This window comes from Alternaria postmessia, assembly GCF_024291825.1.
Source record: "Alternaria postmessia strain BMP 2775 chromosome Unknown scaffold_102, whole genome shotgun sequence".
NCBI lineage: Eukaryota > Fungi > Ascomycota > Dothideomycetes > Pleosporales > Pleosporaceae > Alternaria > Alternaria postmessia.
In genome coordinates, this window is record NW_026260175.1 from 24,016 (window position 1) to 44,340 (window position 20,325).

A 20,325-nucleotide genomic window follows, 5' to 3' on the forward strand; every position below is an offset into this window, starting at 1 on the left:
CGACACGTTCTTCGATCGCGTTGTTATATTTATGATTGTGGGATGATCTTATTTGTGGATAGTTGTCGACGGGCGACTTGGCTTCTCATCGTATAGAGATACCGGTAGGCGTGATGTTCCCATACTGTATCACCTACCGGTACGCACACAGCCTTGGCAGAACATCGCGTATTTCCTCTTTGCTTATTGGTTCGAAGGATCTTATCCAAGTCTCTTTTACTCATCGAAGACAAAATTTTCCAGTCGCGTATGAGGAAGCAATGCAATGTGAGTGTGTCTTGTTTCAATGTAAATGTCAGTAGTGGGATGAACAAACACGATGCAATAGTAGCACGTGCGAATACTGAGACTTTGCATCACACCATACCCCCAAATCAAGATCTCTTGTGTATCGCCATACAGCCAAGATGGCCTCAATGTGCGACTGATCTTCGCCATCGAAATTCAACAGTAGTTTCGATGAAGTGTCCATGGCAACGCGAGCTAGGGGTTGCGAACGTTCCTCTCCGCAAGTCACTGCAAAGGGAATAGCGCGTTGGCTACTTGACCTGTCAAGTTACAGATGACAGCTTCAGGCTGCACTACTGGTTGATTTTCCTTTTCGCGTCAGCATCGGCTAGCAAACCCCTTCAACTGTTTGATGTCCTTGTGCCATCATCATTGTATATGTCGATAGTTTTCGAACAAAAAGGATCTCCTCGGGAAAAAAAAAACTAATGCGACGACTGGAAATGCTAAAGTGATGATTTTCAATGCGTTGTGGTGCGTCAAATCGAGGGTGTAGTGCGTTGGTGGGGAAATTATGCTTGATCTTGGCACGCAACCAAGGCCAAGCACTGTGCGGGGTCGTTTTCGCTTGTCGCAAGCTGCCCTGGGTCCACAGTCCACAATGAAGAATCTGCCAATGAGCCTCACTTCCGGCGCCGAATCTGGGACTGTTCTTTCGTTCGCAAAGTCAGGGTCCTCGTCCAGTTCTCGTTTATGTTTGACGTTCCCGACGACGCTACTTTTCACATGTGAACACTTGACGCTGTGCTTTCACTCTACAAGCTTTTGTCTTACGTATAAAGCACCTGGAAGCCAGCCGTGCTGGCGACAGCCTTGATGACTGTTGTGATCGGATTGGATCGACATGTTCAAGAGAAAGGGAACCCGCTAGCGACAGCAGTACCCTGCAGCCGCTCCCCTCTAGGCTCGCTTCGTTGTGCGGATCACGTCAAGTGCCGCGCGATCTTTCGCTGGTAGCCGCCGGTACGTGGGGCCGCACGGGCACGCGTCGACATTTCCCGTGACAATGGGAAACCACTAGCGTCTACTTCAAAGCATCACAGCACAACAGAACAGCACCAAGCTGTCAATATGCCAAAGCGCGCGCTCCGAGAACAGCACTGCTCCTATTGATGAGTCGATGAACTGATAAGAGTGACTGCAAACTGACTTTGACATCTTTCGCCCGCCTAAGTGCCATATACACTCCGCTCCGTCCCGCAGTTTGTCGCTATTAATGCGTGCTAACTCAACAGTGACGACTATCATATTCTATTCAAATTGATTCGAAGTTATCGGCAGCGACAGAATCCAGTCACGCGATATCCTGCACTTCAGTATTTTATCTCTGCAACTCACTCTGTGTGCACAACTCCGTTGTGGAACTGTAATGGCGTAAAAAGGAGAACTCGGAAGTAATCTTGGTCTTCGCACGGGTGTTCCAAGGTAGATATCATCATAAGATATGCATCGCTTGTCTGTCTACTTCGTCGCTTGCATGCGTCGTGCAGGGCTGTGGGTTAGACAGACGCAAAATTATGGATTCCGTCGCAACAAGGGCAGGAAAATGGAATGACTCAACCATATCAACTGTGTATGTGTGTCGTCTGGATGTTTCTCCGCCTCGGTTTCCGAGATATGGGTAAGTCAGTCCATGACTGCAGGTGTTTCTCCTATCAGATATATGCGGCGCACTGGGTAGAAGGCCGGCCGCCAGATGTGTACTCAAATAGAGACGTCATGATTCGATTGCCAAAGGACGGATTGACTTCAGCACGCTAAAACGCTTTGCAACGGCGGCAACGAACAAGTCACGCAACTCATCGTGTTCTAGCGAATGCGCTGCATCAGCACAACTCGTTGATCAAAATCATCAGAATTGGGTACAGAGAAAGCGGAAAGCAATGCATCAGCTTTGTCAGGGTATATTGTAAGAGCGACGGTGGAGTGCAAACCCAAAACCGAGCGATCGGACGTGTGGATGGGAAGCAGGTAGATATGCCTTTGGTATCATCATAGCATCAAAGTCCCATACTAGTCATCAGGACTATCCGACAATCTTGATGTCTCAGCGGGCTATTATACGTGTGTCTCAAGGCACGAATTGCATACACAAGCTACATGTTCGCATACTTCACTTAGTCGTGTGCTGTTGGGAAAGCAAACTTGTCAGTAGAAATGTCCACGGGTATCAGAGCATGTGAGCTATGTTCGGCGAATGACACGGTCTTCCGTACAGAGCAAAGGATGCTTTGATCGTCGTGTGAGCAATGAACACTGTATGTTATCAGGCACAGTGTTTGGGTTGGCTTGCAGCATGGCAGGGTCCAGCGAACAGATCAGCACATCATCGAATCGCGTGTCATTGTGGGTAAGATATCAAGAGCAAGCAGAACCCAAGTTAAGTTGTCCCTCATTGTCGTGGATGATAGTTTTTCAAACTGATGAGGAGTCTAGCTTGCCTTTGAAGATCATCTTGATCACCACTTGTTGGCGATCGTTGGCTATCTCTCTACGCCTGTGCTTTGGCACGCAGACTCATGAGGAGTTATTAATGATTACCGACATGGAAGATTGTCATAGTGCTTTTTTCATGCTGGGCCAGGGAGCATACCATGCGTCTTGTCGAACGGATGCAAGCTTCGCACCAGATCTGACGGATATCTACATGACGTAAGAGCGCCGATGCAGAGATAGCAATAGCCCACTGTCGCGCAATCACAGTGTCATCTTCTTGATTTGACCGACAAGATCCGCCTTCGCTACCAGATACGTTGATCAGGAAGCCGTAAGTAGGCCCCACGCTCACGCGGAAAGCTGTTTGACGTTGTGTATCGTGATCAAAATGGAAACCAAACTCGTTACGTACCAACTTATCGTACTGCAAGCTTTGTTTTGAGCTACTGAGGCCCCTCTGCATTGTCACTTGCATCCTTGCCGTAACCATTGGCCATTGTCGGCGGGGTAATGGCTATTACGCCAACAACGATGCATGCTAATCGCAACACCCAGAAGAATCACGAAAATCACTCATTGTGGCACAACAAGCGAATATCTGCTTTTCATCAACTCGATCAAAGGGTTTGACTCTATTGGGCTGCATGGCTTGGCGTGTCGCCGTCTTGCTTACTTTGTATACGCCACGATCACGTAGCAGCGCTAAACCTGCAGTTACTTCCGACTTGGCTTATATGCTCAACGTATCTAGCTGCTCGTAAGGACTTTGTGTGAAAGTTCCCCCTGCTGTCGACTGAGTTTTGAGTCTTTCGTCTTGGATTCTGGAATTCCCATCTTTCGCTATGTCTGTGTTGAAGGAAGTGTTCAACCACCTCGTCCTGCCACCACAGCTTCCTGGCAAACAGGATGCCAACGTCGAAAGCACCGGTGATGACATCGTCGTCCGACTCGTTCATGCTACGGATACGCTGAGCCGACTCGCTGGCCACGAACAAACATCTCCCTGGCACGCCATTCGTCAGTATCTTCATCGCTATCAATTTCTCCCTGGCACGCCATTCGTCAGTATCTTCATCGCTATCAATTTCTCCATATACACGGTCGGCTCGAGAAGCTGTCGCTGACCTCGAAGCTTCGCAACTTTGACCAGGAGCAACCGCTTCTTTTGCATGTCGCAGAACAGAACGCTGCGCTGATCGTTCGTTATCATGCCAGGTATGCCAGCCGCCTATGGTCCCCAATGTGGCATGAAATCTGCAGCTGATCTGCTTTGCAACAGTGCCCAAATCGAAGCTGTTGTGTTCGAAGCTTTCGAGATATCGCCCCCATCTGCCGAGGTCCTGGCTAGCGAAGGCGCCCTTATCTGCGATTTCCCGGACTGCTCGGCGCAGATACCACTCCTTGAGTTTCAGAAGCCGTCGTTCCAGCACGCGCTAGCTGACTTTCTGGAAAAGGGCAGCATGGAGCCCTTGAGATGCTTCCAGGCGTTCGTGACAAAATCGCAAACTCCCATCGTCGAATCGCGAGATACAGGAAGTCCAAGGCTCATAACGCACCTTCTCATACCCTTGCTCGAGTCCATCGGGTCCTCGGTAGACGAAAGTGTTCCTCGCTTGAGGAAACGGGTTCGCGACGATGCCGTTATTGAAGCCGCAGAACTGCCGTGGCGGAGGTTGCCTCTCTGGATGGCAATACGTGTAGGTATCCAGAGACAGCTGCAGCTCTTGCTAGGAAGCGAGGTTGGAAGAGTCTACTACAAGTTCTTGATCATCACTGTGCTTGTCGAGCTTCTGCGCGACTGCCCTGGGGAGCTGGCACCTGAGCTGACGATGATGCTGCAAGCCAAAGTCTGTCGTCGCCTCGCAAAACTTGAGCAACAAAAGAACAAGACATTGGAAGTGCATAGCAAGCTGTCTGACACTACTGCAGCTTTCTTCGAGGAGAGCATCAAGCAAGTTACCCAACTTGTGAGTCTCGCTTGGGAGAAGTTCAAGCGAGACACGACACGACCCGTTCCCCTGCTTCCGGCGCGCGCTGATGGGCAAGCCCAATTCCTGTCTCTTCCCAACAGCGAGCCGTACCTCCAGAGTGTTCTGCATTCATATCGCGCGCAGAAGAGAACCTTGCCATCATTGCAGCTTCCATCATTACACGGCACTACGATTGAGCAGGTTGAGCTTTTTACAGACAAGTACCACCAATTGGCTGAATTAGAGGGCAGGATCGAAAGAAAGGAGGAGCCTCAATTGACTGAGGATCTCACTCCCGATTCGTCTTGCGAGAGGCTAGCCCGTGCAATACTCGGTCTCGTGGACAGTGTTGGAGCAGCGTACGAGTCCGACCCCGAGCAAATGTCTATCTTCATTTTGAGTCTCTTTAGACTTTGGGTGAGGCTAGACAGGTACATGGCCAAGATCTGCCCTATGATCCGGGACTACCACCCAGCGTTTACTCCTGCGCTTTTGGATGCGCTGCATCTGCCGACTGCTGCAGAAATGCGGCGGCTTCGTAATATTCAGCGCTATCTTCGCAGCAGGTGCGAGGAATGCAAGCATCAGACGACAATATTCTCTGTACCTGAGAGGGAAAGCTTTGTGGTGCGATACGTCTCGACCTCTAGATCAATGCAGCGACTGCACCGACGGATAGAATTAGCGTCCGAGGCGTCACGTCAGGCGAAGAAGTCAGAGTTGGAGAAATGGTGGTCTGATTTCGACGAACATTCTTTGGGGATCTCTGGAGGTACATGCACCTGCACGTTCAAGCAAGATGGGACGCGGGACGTAAGGGGTTGCACCAAATGCTGGCACTGGCGAGTTCGAAACCGCATGCAGATCTATGCGCATGAGGACTTCCTCCCAAGCGATCCGATCAAAGCATCAGCAGTCGTCTTTGAGTTGGACATACCAAAGTCTCTCGCCGCGTATCGGAGTGCAACATGGAGAATCATCGTGTTGGCTTATCCGGCCAAACCGCAGTCTGGATCGCCGACTAAACTCTTGAGAGATTACGACCCCCTCACGTCATATGCATCAAAACACTCCACCAACATCACTATTGCGTCAACGTCTAAGTCATTCCGTGGCACGCACTACATGGTCAGTAAGAAGAGGATGAAGGCATCCGAGTCCGATGTACTCTACCCCAATGGGCTGAACTTTTCCTACTTTGACACCGCTTCGAACACCTGGCTCAAGGACTTCGATAAACCATTGACTTTCCAACATGAGTGCGGAGTACATGTGCCGCCTGGACTTCGCAGCTCCGTGTTACCGAGCTCGCCGCACCCTCCCACAGTGGCAACTGGGCCATCGTCCTACGAAATCGTCGCATCAGAGACAAAATGTCCGTCTAGCCTGTCCGTGCACGAGTTCACGGCTTGTCAGCGACTACTCTCAGGCAATCATCGACGATGGTTGACACTGTTGGTCGAACTAGGCGCATCAAATGTGAACTTCAGCAACGAGAGCACTATGCATATGTTCAATCACCTGGCTACTCAAGCTGGGCCGGCGAAGATTGGCGAAGATACACTCGGCGCCATTCACGCGGTATTCAAGGACAGATCGTTCTGTGAATGTCTAGCCGCACAAGTCGAGAAGCGCCTCAGCGACATCGCGTCAAATTGGCGCGAGGTTCACTGTATGGAGGTCATGATCACGCTGGGTCTGCGCCTGTACGACTTGACAGCCCCCATGCTGCGAGCTGACGATCTCTTGGCGCAGGCGCGTCGCATCACCTTGACTTGGATCGCTCGTCTACGAACCGATGTCAGAAATGCCAAAGAAACTTCCGTCGCCGAAACAGCCGCAAGGTACGCTTTCTGGGCTGCGTTGCTCTGCCGCAGGACATTTTCTAACATCAGAAAGTCTGACGCTGCCATGTCAGAGGACGATCTGTCAACGTTTGTTCAAGCGTCATTGGCTCTTCAGGAAAATCTCCTTGTGGATGTGGCCAAGCTACCACCAGCGCTGAAGAGGATGTTGATCCGAGACACCAAGATGACTCACAGAATGAAATCACGTTTGCTGCAATCCATAAGAGCCCACCCTCGAAGTATCGGCACGGCTATCAACGCCTCATGGTCGGAACCGGGAGGTTCAGCTGAGAAATCCTTCCGTGATTGGCAGCAGGTCTCAGCGATACATGATAAGTGGGTAGTGAGTTGGATGCAGGCTTCGATGAAGGATCAAGCAAACACTCAAGTAGTTCACTACAACTTCATGGAGGGTCACTTACTGGTCGATGGGAAACCTCTGGGACGACTTCCACGCGACCTCCGAGAGTCAGATGAGGTAAGGGAGCTCTTTGGCGACAGGAATCTTCTCACCTTTCCGTCTGCTGCGTTCGGCATGTCGTATGTTCTCGCATCGCGGATACACAACCACGAAATACATTTTGGATCTCGCAACGGGCGCGTCGTCGTCCGCGCTTGGACTCGAGACGAGCTGCTGGAATATATTCCTTCTCGCCATTTCGTTGGGCTCGAGACTGCTGACCTTCCGGCTGCCCTCGTCTCCAATTGCGCGCACTGGCTGAATCTGAAGACAAGATGTCTTGAGATTCGGCGCAAGCCTGTTCTGTGGAAGACGAGGAAGAGTGACTGGAGGATCGATCTTATCAAACGGCAAGCTTATCGGAACGACCGAACGTTATTGATCGATCCCAATTCTCCCCTCTTCAAGCAAGTTGCAACCCTCTTTCGCCACTTTGAAGATTCGCACAAGATTACCGTTTTCCAGCCCGCCAATTCCAGGGGGAGGCTCTCCGTCGAGCTCCGCCACTTGGCACTCTCGTTCTTCGTAAACCGGAAAGGACTTCTCCAGTGTCGAGAATTGGACGAGGAGATAGACCCCGACCAAGATGCCGGCACGCTTTACGGTCTTGAAAGCAAAATCGTACTGCGCGATGTCGTAAACAGCAGGCGCCGTAGCGTAATCATGCCTCTTGGGCCATTATCGTCTATACGCCGTGGTATGCATGTGGTCGTTCGAGCGGCTGGTGGCACTGATTTCGCAAAGTTTGGGATCGATGACGTGCTTGGACGATTGTCCTGTCCCCTCGAGCCGCGGTTGTTGTATGCAAAAGCCCAATTTCATGCATATACATCGTTTGTCATACCAGATTCGTTGACTGGCCGTACCGGCACTGAGGAAGCATTGCACATGCTCCGGTCGGGTCAATGCCAACCATGGGAACCGTTGGGAGGTGCAGCGGTCGCGACTCTCCAAACAATCGCAGACCTAAGCCCAAAGCGAGAATACTATCCGCAACATAAGCAGGCACTGCAGGCGATTTCCTGGAACACAAGGCTGACCATGACCATTCAACATGATGCATACGAAGGACTTGTCCAGAACATACTCGATAAGTCGGATTGTCTGCGGCTCTTTGTTCAGAATGCAGCGGAGGATAGCATCAGCGTATACGAGCCGTCTCACCTTCGGAAACGGGGTGTTACGCGGCGCCGCCTCTATGAGCGCCTTTTCGACGGCACGAATCGAACAGCAGCTAGTGATCGGATGTACAAATCGCGTGGCCAAGAACCTGATTCGGAGCAAGCACGTAATGTTTATTATATTGCGAGCCTCTTCCGGAAGCGACCCTTCCGCATTGACACACGTAGAGAGCTTTCTGCGATACTGCAGGATTGGCAGCTTATCGGCGGCTTCCATGAGGGACGTCAAGCCGACGCTGCGAGTCTGAGCGACCTGGTAGACATGAGTATCGACGAGCAATGGGGGAGACTTGTGAACCTCTGTCGCCACTCCAACCTCGACGAGCCCTATAATCTGATGTTCCGCCTCAGTGTCATGTCGCTCAATCCCAGAAATGATCCGGACGTCATGAAGATCCTGGCAGCGTTTGCATCCCTGCCGAAGTTGAGGAACTCAATTCCCCCATCTTGCCCCTCATTCAGCCAGTTCAAGTTCAACGAATTGCCTGACATACGGTCCATCTTTCGTGTGATCTCTGTTGACCTCCCAGAGAAGCATCAGAAAATGCAGAACAAGGCCGAAGCAAGGCACCGCAAGGCATGTGAAGCTGAGGGGAAACGATTAGCGCAACACTTTCTCAACCAGTGGCCAGATAGGAAGGTTTCCCTGAACAGATTCGATTCAGACCTTCTCGATGTAGGGCTCGCAATGGAACGTGTCGTGCCGGAATGGGAGCGCCTGCATTCGAACTTACTCCTCTCAGCGTATGTCAGTGATGTGCAAGATGTTTTGAAGGATTATGAGGGAGGGAGTGGTACGTCACGTCCTAAGGCTTGGAGATGGGACCAAGAGCCATTCCCTGGGACCTCTTACGATCCTGTCGTGCCGTCGATCTCGAAAGATCTTCTTAGCAGACCGCTGGCAGCATCTTTCGGACACCAGGCGTGCGAGCTGCTACTGCCCAAAAACAGCAAACTTGCTTCTCATATGGAGGGGAGCGCAAAACCCCGGATGCCAGCCAAGGAGATCGTTGAGCTACGGCAGATCCTTTCCGATTTGGCACAGTCATCCAACCCCCTCCGCCAACACTATGGGCTAGATCTGAAGATGAGTCTTGACGCCCTCGAAAGAACCAGTAATCAGACTCAAGTTCCCCATGCTACTCCGAATATCTCAGATAACGCGAGGCGCACTCAGGAACTCCATGCGATAGTAGCCACTCATTTGTCTCGGATTCGCGAGGCTCTTGCCAGAGATGACAACTGCTCCTCGTGGCTACGGCTTGGAAACCTCTGGCCTTGCACGACGTCCATCGCACTTTTGGAGCAGCTGCGCTCAAGCTCGTGTTGCGAGTTTGGGAACTTCGTACAAGAGACGATTGTGGCACACGGTATTCTCATCACGAAACTGCAGCGGCTGACACGAATCCACAACGCGCTGTGTCACGATAAAGGCAAGGATCTCCAAGCAGAACTCGGAAACTCTGGCCATGAGAACTGGAGCGCCCTGGAATGGCCGGACTGGCTTCTCCTAGAGATTGATAGCGACATTCTGATCCGGCGGGAGCAGGTCGACGTTGCACACGCGATAATCGCATCTGAATCGAGGAAGAACACAGTGCTGCAACTGAACATGGGTAAAGGTAGGTCAAGCATATCGTAGACACAGTACGCTCTCTGATAGTCATCGCTAGGTAAGACATCGTGTATTGTTCCGATGGCTCTAGCGGCGATAGGAGACGGCAAGCAGCTTTCGCGTCTCATCGTACCCAAGCCATTGCTTTTGCCGACTGCGCAGATGATCCAGTCACGACTGGGCGGCTTGGTGGGTCGCGAAATACGACATATTCCCTTCTCTCGTAAGACCAACATCAACCCGCAGATACTTCAGCTATACAGGAACCTCCATCAGGAAATGTTGGACAGTCAGGGTGTTGTGTTGATTGCGCCTGAACACCTTCTCTCGTACAAGCTTAGTGGCCTCCAACATCTTGCTAACTCCAACCTGGAGACTGCACGCGAGGTACTTGAGTATCATACATACTTAAGCTCGATTGCTCGAGATATCTTGGACGAATCGGATGTTTCATTGGCGGTAAAGACCCAACTCATCTACCCAAGCGGCAAGCAGACAACCGTGAATGGACACCCGCACCGCTGGAAAGTAGCGCAATCCATGTTGTCGCTCGTGAAAGATCATCTTCCCAAGCTTGAGCAAGACTTTCCGCGCAATATCGAAGTCTTGAAGCGGGGTCAGGGCTATCCGATGATTTACATCCTCCACGCGGATGTCGAAGAGGATCTGCATAGGCGCATAGTCGATGACATATGTACCGGAAGAACTTCATTTCTTCGCTTCACAGGCTGTGCTTCGGATGGCTGCAGCCCAGACATACGTAGAGTGCTCCTAGGGAAGATATTGGACATGATGTTGTTGGAGCGCGTGGCTAGGCAGTTCACTGACGAGACTATCGCTCGCAAAACCCTATTGCTTATCCGGGGCCTGCTGCACCATCGGATACTACTTCTTTGTCTCAGAAAGCGCTGGAACGTACAGTATGGGCTGCACCCTACGCGAGACCCGATGGCGGTGCCCTTTGAAGCAAAAGGAATTCCTTCTGAGCAGGCGGAGTTTGGACACCCTGATGCGGCGATCCTCCTCACCTGCTTGGCATTCTACTACACTGGTCTCAGCCTGGTCCAGTTTCGCGAAGCTCTTCGCCATATCCTTGCGTCACATGACCCTGCTAGCGAGTACGACAGGTGGACCAGCAGCTGCGATTCGCTTCCAGAGGCTTTGCATCATTGGAACGTGATCAACTCCGATGACCAAGATCAGATGGAGGAACTCTGGAGACATCTTCGAACGAACACCATCGCGCTCGATCACTACATGAACCACTTTGTGTTCCCTGCTCACGCCAAACAGTTCGACACCAAGTTACAGGCTTCTGGATGGGATCTTCCCTTGTTCCCGCGAACAGACTCCGACAAGACACTAACACGTGCAAGGACCACTGGCTTCAGCGGCACTAGCGACAACAAAACGATGCTGCCGCTCACCATCCAGCAAAGCGATCTGCCAAGTCTGCATCAAACTAACGCCGAGGTGCTCACCTACCTATTGCAAGAACGAAATCGTGGATACCACACCGTTGCTCATGCAGGAAGGCGGCTATCTGAAACAGAGTTCCTTGGCCAACTGAGAGACAAGAAGATTCGAGTTCTCATCGACGCTGGTGCCTACATACTCGAGATGAGCAACGAAGATCTAGTCAAGACGTGGATGGACATAGATACGCAGCCACAGGCAGCTGTATACTTTGGCACTGATAATCGAGCCTGGGTGCGATATCGTGGCACCAAGGCGCGAGTGCCCTTGCTAGCAACCCCACTTGTCGATCATCTAGACGATTGTCTCGTGTACCTGGATGAAGCGCACACACGGGGCATAGATCTAAAATTGCCTGAAAATGCTCGTGGCGCGCTGACGCTTGCTCTTGGGCAGACCAAGGATCATACTGTGCAAGGTGAGTGACAACATTTGATCTACAAGGTATCCAATGCTGACGTTACATGCAGCTGCCATGCGCCTTCGGCAGCTTGCGACCACTCAGTCTGTTTGCTTCTTCGCCTTCCCAGAGACTCACCAGTCCATTCTCGACGTCTGTGGAAGGAGCAGCGACCACAAAATCGACTCTTCTAATGTCGTTCGTTGGTTGTTGGAGCAGGCATGTCGTACGAACGAACAACTCCAGAATCTCTACATCTCTCAGGGTACTGACTTTTGCAATCGCGTGAATACAGAATGGGAGAATGCAGCTTTTCTTTTCGATGCTCAAGACAGGAGTGCATTTGTCAAAGTGCTCCGGCATCCTGAGCAACAAACACTTGAGCAGCTATACGGGAGCCGTACGGAGAATGTCCACAGCACGTTGCCTCCCACGACCACGTTTCCCCAGCTCGAAGCTTTCAGGAACAAACTCAATCAGCTACGTCTGAGTATGTCACAGGCGGCAGACAACCTCCACTCCTCCGCGCTGGAAGAGGTAGAGCAGGAACGCGAGGTGGAGTTCCAAGTTGAAGAAGTGCGCGAGGTGCAGAAAGCCGTGCACTACGAGGCTCATACGTTTCCTGGACTCCATGCAGCTATTTCTGGCTTTGTGAACACTGGTCGTCTGTGTGGAAACGTGGGATACGAAAGCGTGTCGAATGCTGTTTCACGCACGTCTACCGGCGACAGATCTGGCATCGGAGGAATAGAATCTGGCTTGTTCGTTTCGGCCGAGTTTATGAGGACAATCAAAACGAAGGAACGTGGCTTGATTGACAATTTTCTAGTGAGTTCATCGTCTCTCGCGTTCTATTGGCATACTAACAGTTTGGCTAGCGTCCGGTTGAATGGATCCTTTACAACCCCATCACCTCCGACGCACTCATCGTCATCGCCGAAGAAGCAGAGGCTGTGATTCCTCAACTTCGTACTCAATCGTTCCCTCACAAAGTCCACCTCCTCACGTATTCCGCACCTGTCACGAAGAAAATGCTCCCGTTCAGCGGTCTACGGTACTACACTGCCCCAGCACTTCCACGCGAACACACCATCCCGCCAAGCCTTGTCATCGAACTCGGCCTCTTCGCGGGTCGACTGTATATGGGGTATGAAGAATGTGTGTCGCTAGTCAAGTACATCGACGATGTCAGCGCGAGTAGCCGATCCAATGTAACAACGACAGAAAAGACCAGATTCATCCTAGAGTGGACGTCTCTTCGTCGTAAGGGTCAGGATGTCATGCACACTCCGCTTGGCTACGTGTGCCAGGGTCGCCCGTTAGGTATCGAACATGCGTTCTTCGTGACCCGCCATGCTGCTGATAGCGGTGTGATGAAACCGTACCACACCAGTGAAGCTGTCACCGAGGCGCCAGACGATGATGAGGACGAAGGCGAGGATGAGGGGGAAAGGCAGTATGACGGGCAAGAGGGCTAGTCATATGTTCGTTTGAGCTGAATCTACTTCTGTAGGACATCAAACCAAAGCGCTAGCACTGTTATGATTACCCATGCCGAGCGTGATCCATAGGTCCATATACATTCTCCGCCACGGTAACAAGGACTAAGAACTACCCTGTCCTAGGGAGTCTACTACACAAGACGTATGCTTTTTCTAACAAAGTGATAGGCGCTAGACCTGCATATAAGGCGCGCCTCGTTCAAGAGAAAGAGAATAAGAATTATTCTTCTTTCTGCCTTTGTCTATTATATTGATATGCTAGCTACCTCTGAGTATGCTTGGTAAAATAAAGCGAGTACTATTGTATACAGTTACGCCTTTGACAATATTCCTAAAAGTCAAGTGCATCGAACGTGTTTTGCAACTTTAGATAGATTAAGCATAATCTAATCTTCTACATAGCATCTCTCTCATACTACTCTCTAACTTAAACTTCTGGCATGTATTGTAAATTATCTGCATACATCTCTTCTCAATTTGAACAGGCGCTTATGCACCGTTGCCGTTGTACAGAAACAGGTTGGGGCTACCGCGAAGGGTGCCAGTAATTTTGTTCGCGACACCGAGCGCCTTAATGCGGTTAGTGATCGTAGCAGGGGTGGATAAGCCCTCAAGAGCCTGGAGGTAGACAACAACACCAGCGACGTGGGGCGCAGCCATGGAGGTACCAGACAGCGAGGCGGTAGCGGTGTTGCTTCCGATGTATGAGGACAAGATACCGACACCGGGGGCGAAGATGTCAACACCGGCACCGTAGTTGGTGAAGGTACCAGGGCGGAACGAGCTGTCTGCTGCAGAAACGGTGATGGCGTTGGGAGCGTTGGCGGGGGATTGGCTAGAGACGGGGAGCGGGTTGCCGAACTCGTCGCCGTTGCCGGCAGCGACGACGGAAAGGACTCCTTGAGTGTAGGCGGCCTGAATGGCGTTGGTCCAGGTGGTGGAGGCTCCGCCGCCGAGGGACAGGTTGACAACAGAGCGAGCGGTGCGACTCTTCGATGTGATGTCATTGACCGCCCAGTTGAAGCCAGAGAGAATGTTGGAGGTGGTACCAGTTCGGCCCTCGAAGACCTTGACGGAGATCAGGTTGGTACGCTTGGCGACACCGTAGGTTGAACCACCAATGGTGCCGGCAACGTGGGTGCCGTGGCCCAGGGTATCGGTATGAGCGCTACTGAAGACGTTGTAGCCGAGGGTGGCACGGCCACCGAACTGCTGGTGGGCAACGATGATACCGGAGTCGACGACGTAGGCGTAGGTGTCCTGTCCAGCGGTGGTGTCGTAGATGTACTGGGTAGAGGAGCCGGATCGGTGGCTGATGGCACCAAGACCCCAGGGGGCGCTTGACTGGGTAGTCAAGGCCTTCTTCTCGAGCACATTCTCGTGAACCTCCTCGACATCATACCAAAGGTATGCGATTGTGTCGGGCTCGACAAGAGCAACCTGTGGTAGGTCAGTACAGGCGAAGATATATGACAGTTTCTTGATAGCGATTCGTGAAGAACAGAAGTGGGCGACGAAGGAAGGTTAAGCGACTCCAATTCATTGAAGCAATGCTGATGCGGGAACAGTGCCGATGTGCCCATCAGACCTTCAGTGATCCAGAATGCTACTCACTTCAGGGCTGGCCTTGATCTCAGCAATAGTAGCCTCGTCGAACTCGCCAGAGTACGCCTTCCAGTCCTTGATGCCGAACTCCTTCTCAATACCGGCGGTGTCGCGCTTGGCGAAGCTGCGCTTGTGGACATCAGCGGCCCAGTTCAAGTGGGCTTCGGCGGCAGCAGCGTCGACACCAGGCTTGAGAGTGACGATAAACTTCCCAGGGATGATGTCATCCTTCTTGGTGATGGGAGCAGGAGCCGCAAGGACACTGGGGAGCAGGGCTCCGAAGAATACAGCGAGGTTGCGAACGTTGACCATGTTGAAGTCTGCAATGCGTGAGTGTGAAGCTCCAGAATCGTCAGTGGAAAACTTACTCAGGAGAAGACTGAGTGTAGGCTGGCAGAAGAGGGAGATGACGAGCTCAAGGCTGATGCTTGATAGCCTCTATAGAGCGATATTCACTTCATCTTATATACACGACCACAGAGGTATCCAATCGACCGAATAGTCACAATTCTCCGGTCCTATGATGCCATTAGGACTATAGCCATGGTAGAGTAGCAGGGACTATCTTGATGGAGAAGGTCGAAGGACATCACCATTCCTGAGCACAGTATGGCGTGCTATTCAGCAACTTACGAATGTCATAGCGCAAACTCCAAGACTGTAGGTGGTCTTCGCACTATGGCTACGCGGTTACTAGCACGCTTTGATGTAGAGTGTGGTAGTCACGAAGATGTCCCGCCCAATACCTGCCGTATCCGGCCTGAAGTCAATATTCGATCAACAAGGATATAATGGTGCCAAGCCAAAGTACCGGGACAAGAGCACGAAAAGGAAAGGCAGCGGATCGTTGGTGCGTTCAAGACCGTTGCGCGTTAAAGTGTCGAAAGACTTTCGGGAAGATAACCATGATAGGACGTTGAGTATGCAACGGATTGTGTGCTAGAAAGAATAAACGTAAGAGTAGGACTTTTATCTGAATCAGGGGTTACCTGCTCAGTGTTCAGAATGGAGCTTCGGCGAGATCCTAAGTAAAAAAAGTGATATGTAGACGTCTGAGCCATTTACTCCACCATTCGACGCACATGTGGTGAATACAGCCTCTTACCTCAAGAGAGGTGAGGACGAGGTCGTGATGGACGATTCTCCGGCGGTTCGCGTCACCTGCCTACATTGTTGCCCTAGACTCCCCTCTGACACGTACGATAGACCTGCATTAACAGAAGCTTGTTCTCGTATTCCATAGGCACATTTCCACAGCCTCTAGTCATGTTGTTGATCCTTGAACTATTGTTGCGCTCAAATAGCCTGGATGGTGACGCTATCTCGGATGGTGTATAGAAGCAGCAGTGTCATTACTGATTGCACAAATGCTGAGCAGGCTATGCCACTCGGCGTGCCAGTCACGACGGCGGAGCTCTGGAGAAATGTTGAACGAAGGATGGAAATGAGGGCGCGAGACTCTTGGCAATTTGCTTGGCTGCAGGAGCTCCTGCTTCGTTGCGCAAAGCGCGATTGGCGAGCACGACAGCAACGCGCCGGCGAATAGAAAAGAGAATCTGGCGTGCGACTTGCCGGCCCGTACCGATCACGCGCAACGAACACCGAAACTGCTAAGGCTTGAGCTTAGATAGAAAAGGCAGCTTGATCGTGCAAGGTTCCACTCGCGCAAATAGTAATCACGTCTTATCGGCAGATAAAACGAATTTTGGAAACCCACCAGAGATAGACCAGGGTACAATGCAAGAGTAGAGCCAGGTACGAGCTCTAAGCGCTTAAAATCTATCCGAGAGGACGACCGCAATCTGAAATGCAGCACATGAATTTCCGTAAGGGCGATGAAAAGCGATAAGAAACGACTAAACACAAAATATAGAACACAACTCTCCTTAGGTTTGCGGAACACGCCTGGGACGAGCATAATTACTCATGCAACGTAGCAATCGCCGGCCGGTCACCGCCCTGCCCTTGCGTGTACGTCGTCAGATATGTCGCGTCGTTCTTCAACCAACAGTCAGCACCATTTTTAATGTTATACGTGACTGGCAGGTCGTCCCCAATGGCTATGCCCTTTCATAGTGCTGACCATGCACAGCATCCCACGTGCTACACGCATCAATACATTGCTGCAGCGAGTATTCGCTTATGCTAGTAATATCGCCATCCTTGATGTTCCTATTCTCAGTGCAGGTGTTTCTCTTGCTGTCCCAGGCGACTGATAACGGAGGACAGCTCGTGTCGATGCGGACGACGGAGGCTGCGGTCGAAGGAATGTATACTGATGGAGTAGAGCCGCTGGCCGGAGCGGTTTTTGTGAGTGTCACTGCATTTGTGCGCGTCGCTGATATCGTGGGCGTTGCTGGGGCGTGGGTGAATGTACAAGTCGGATCTATTCAGGTTGCGGCCCGTTGGGTTACCGCGCGGGAAGGGAGGTGCGGACAGGGATCTTTCAGCAAGCTCCCCGCACAACAACTATCTCATCTGCCCAAGGCAGGGCTCATCCCTATCTATATGCAAGCCTCTGCGTTGCGTGCTTCAACGACAAATGTTACTTAACTACTGTCGCTTTAGCCGCCTTAGATCCGAGAACAAGACCGCATGTTCCTAGCACGAAAAGGAAATGAACACACCTGCAGGCGCGAATATCACCTGTCGTGCAGCCTGCCTGACGCAGTGTTGGAGCCAAAGATCGCTCTAGCAGTAACGCCCATTCTCCAGACCAATTCGGCCTATAATGTCGACTCTGAATTGACTATTAACGCATTCCCAGGTCTTGCGATCCTGTACGCACCGTCATCTGCGTGCTGCAGCTTTGCTAGGAGTAGACGATTATCTCCATATACACAATCGATGTTGCTTGGTGATGACGAATCTCAGCCGCAGCTTACACAACGAGAGTGCAACGGGTTCTGTGGCAGTCCGTTCATAGTCGCTCACGTCAGCATGGAATTGCATCTAGCTAATGGCTGGTAGCACATGGTCTCTGAGAATCTCTTTCAGCTCAGTGCGGCTGCTCGTATTCCAGAGCCTCTGATCCAACCGACAGCATCAGATTCGATGAGATGAACCTTGTCGACGCACGAGGGGCATCTTAATCATGTTCGTGGCTGGAAGCCAGGAGCTGATACTGTGTGATAAGATGCCCAGCTACAAGTCGCAGAACAAGGTCCTTCTCTATCTCTCTCCCTCATCGAATCTCCCTTCTCCTGTTCCCAATCAGAAGTTAACCAGGAACCGAAACAATGGTAAACAACGTTGACGACCTACTCACCAAAACCGAACCTGAACTTACTGTCCTCTTCGCTAACGCCGAAGCTGGACCGATACCCAACGGTGATGCACAAGGCACCGCGATCATCGCACCCGGCACCACTTTCACGCCCGAGATCGCCAAGTTCATTAACTTCTTCGCCTGGCAGGGCAAGATCTTCGATGCGGAGAAGATGGCACTCGTGAACAAGATAACCGTCTTTGGCCTCGACGCTATCCTCGCCCATATAAGTCGCGAACCGAGCTGGATTGACGGCAAGGAATGTATCGTACTGGACTATTCGAAGACATCGGTGGTTGCGCATTGGGTACGAGATGAGATTCGACTGATTTCTCCCGGATTGTATCTTGGAAGGGTGTTTTGGAAGGAGCAGCATCTGATCTTCTTCGCGTTACAGTTTTGATCGTTGATGCGACGTAATGATGTCGTCGCAAAGAGCTGGTAGCGGAGAGCGCGTTTTGTTCCGAAATACCGTTTCATGGAGTTCTGTGACTTCGTCACTGTGCAAAGCTGCAGCGTAGGAGGGCCAGGAAACAGAGCACGTGTGGCGCATGAGTGACCGCCACTGTAATGAGCAAGAGTGATGTGAAGATAGACACATGATCTTTGGTACACCTACCAACTAGCAGTGCAGTTCCCACTGAGAACTCCATGAAAGATGACCAGGCTGTAAGAATCCCGTGTAGCGCTGAATTACAATAATTTCAGCATCTTACCGTGCGACGGATCGCGTTCGATCAACAATGTGGGGGTGGAGCATGCCACGACGAGCGTCGAAAACCTGGGGAAACCCGTGCTAAGCGAACCGAAGACGATAGCCTGCTCGGCCGCCCTGCCCGCGCTGCTGCAGACCCTCACGTCGCATGTACCCACCAGAGATTTAGTGCGCGTACACAATTACTACCAACAGTATCCTCATCCATGCTTCAGAACGCCTAGTCGCGCGGCCTCGATGATATAAGGTCACGTTCAATTGCTTCAACGAGGTCGCGACCACGATGGCGGCCCGCTCACTCCCGACCGTCCCCGAACTTCGCCCTACCAACGGCATCTCCATGATGGCGAGACCATGTGAGGCTGCGACGTTCCCTTGGACTGCGCGGTCTCGTACAAGTTGAGAGCGGGTATCGCCGGCGTAGCGCGATGAAGCTTTGAGTACTAGAACAAGAAAAGTGTATTAGAATGCTACTACGGGTACGTCGCGCGCGCGCGTTGTCTCTATGGAACAGACCGACTCGATCTAATATCGTAGCTCATGAACATCCCAAGAATCTTGAGTCGAACCGCACGCGCTACCGTCCCGTCCGCTGCCTCTGCCGCCGTCAACACATTCAAAGCACACACGTACGATTGAACCTATCCGTGCCAGATTCCCGCCCAAACACCCGCGACGATGACGTCTCTGAAGCTTTTTTGGGCATTCTAAATACCTCACAAAAGGCTGGCAGGTGATCGTAAGCCATGAGAGGCGGAGTGCCGGAGCGAAAACTGGACTTTTCATAATGCGATGATCTGCGCTGAATGACTACAACTTGGACCGAGGCTTTTCAGTCACGTTCAGGTACACGATCGCACGATCCGGTAGGACACCAGCCTGCCCTTCAATGTTTGCGATTATAGGTCAAAAAGTCATAGATGACGGACGACTACAGGGTGAGATACCACGCCATTGTCGCAGGTCATGGCGGGGAATGAAATGGCGCGGGGTCTACATCCAGCACTTCCGGCACTTTCAATAGATGGAACACTCTTTGGTTTGCGCATCAAGTCTCGTCCTCGGCAGCCTCCGGCTTCGCTGTCGCACTCGGGCCAACTTATGTGAACTTGCTCAAGTCCTGGAATGGCCGCCTAGTCTGATATCGTGAGAACGCGTCGGCTCAGCATCTGTCCGACTAGACCGTGTCAACTGATCCGATCATCTACGAGCGTCTCAAAGCAACCCGACATAGCGATGCTTCATTGATCAAGAGCCAAAGAGGTGCGAGCCCACCAATCAGCATTGCGGATTCCTGCCGAGCTCGATGTCTTATATGATCCTTCTGGTATGGCGTTATGTTCATATCTCCGGGCCTTTTGGAGCGAGCTTCCCTCCACGGTCATGGTACGTTATTCCGATTGGTAGATTCGGACTCCATAGGTTGCCATTTCTCTCACGATATTGGTGTCGTCATAAGACATGCTTCCGTAAACAACATCGCCGCAGAGATGGCATCTCACATTCACGTACAAATACAAGTCTGCCTTCGCTGTTCTCAAGTGCAATATCGAATTCCAAAA

The 20,325-nt window shown here is 51.6% G+C and overlaps 3 protein-coding genes across 3 annotated transcripts; 2 read left to right on the forward strand and 1 right to left on the reverse strand.

Annotated features, from left to right (window-relative positions):
- Positions 1–3,932: 3,932 nt before the first annotated feature.
- J4E82_009832 (uncharacterized protein) lies at positions 3,933–13,151 on the forward strand (the record flags this gene model as incomplete). Its single annotated transcript, XM_051736053.1, has 6 exons — positions 3,933–3,939; positions 3,985–6,538; positions 6,590–9,804; positions 9,856–11,691; positions 11,744–12,501; positions 12,552–13,151. 6 exons carry the CDS (start codon positions 3,933–3,935, stop codon positions 13,149–13,151), a joined length of 8,970 nt encoding a protein of 2,989 aa, XP_051584177.1.
- Positions 13,152–13,664: 513 nt separating this feature from the next.
- PRB1 (proteinase B) lies at positions 13,665–15,092 on the reverse strand (the record flags this gene model as incomplete). Its single annotated transcript, XM_051736054.1, has 2 exons — positions 13,665–14,615; positions 14,790–15,092. The coding sequence occupies 2 exons, from the start codon at positions 15,090–15,092 to the stop codon at positions 13,665–13,667; spliced, it is 1,254 nt and encodes a 417-aa protein (XP_051584178.1).
- Positions 15,093–18,019: 2,927 nt separating this feature from the next.
- Positions 18,020–18,451, forward strand: J4E82_009834 (uncharacterized protein; the record flags this gene model as incomplete). Its single annotated transcript, XM_051736055.1, has 1 exon — positions 18,020–18,451. One exon carries the CDS (start codon positions 18,020–18,022, stop codon positions 18,449–18,451), a length of 432 nt encoding a protein of 143 aa, XP_051584179.1.
- Positions 18,452–20,325: the final 1,874 nt, after the last annotated feature.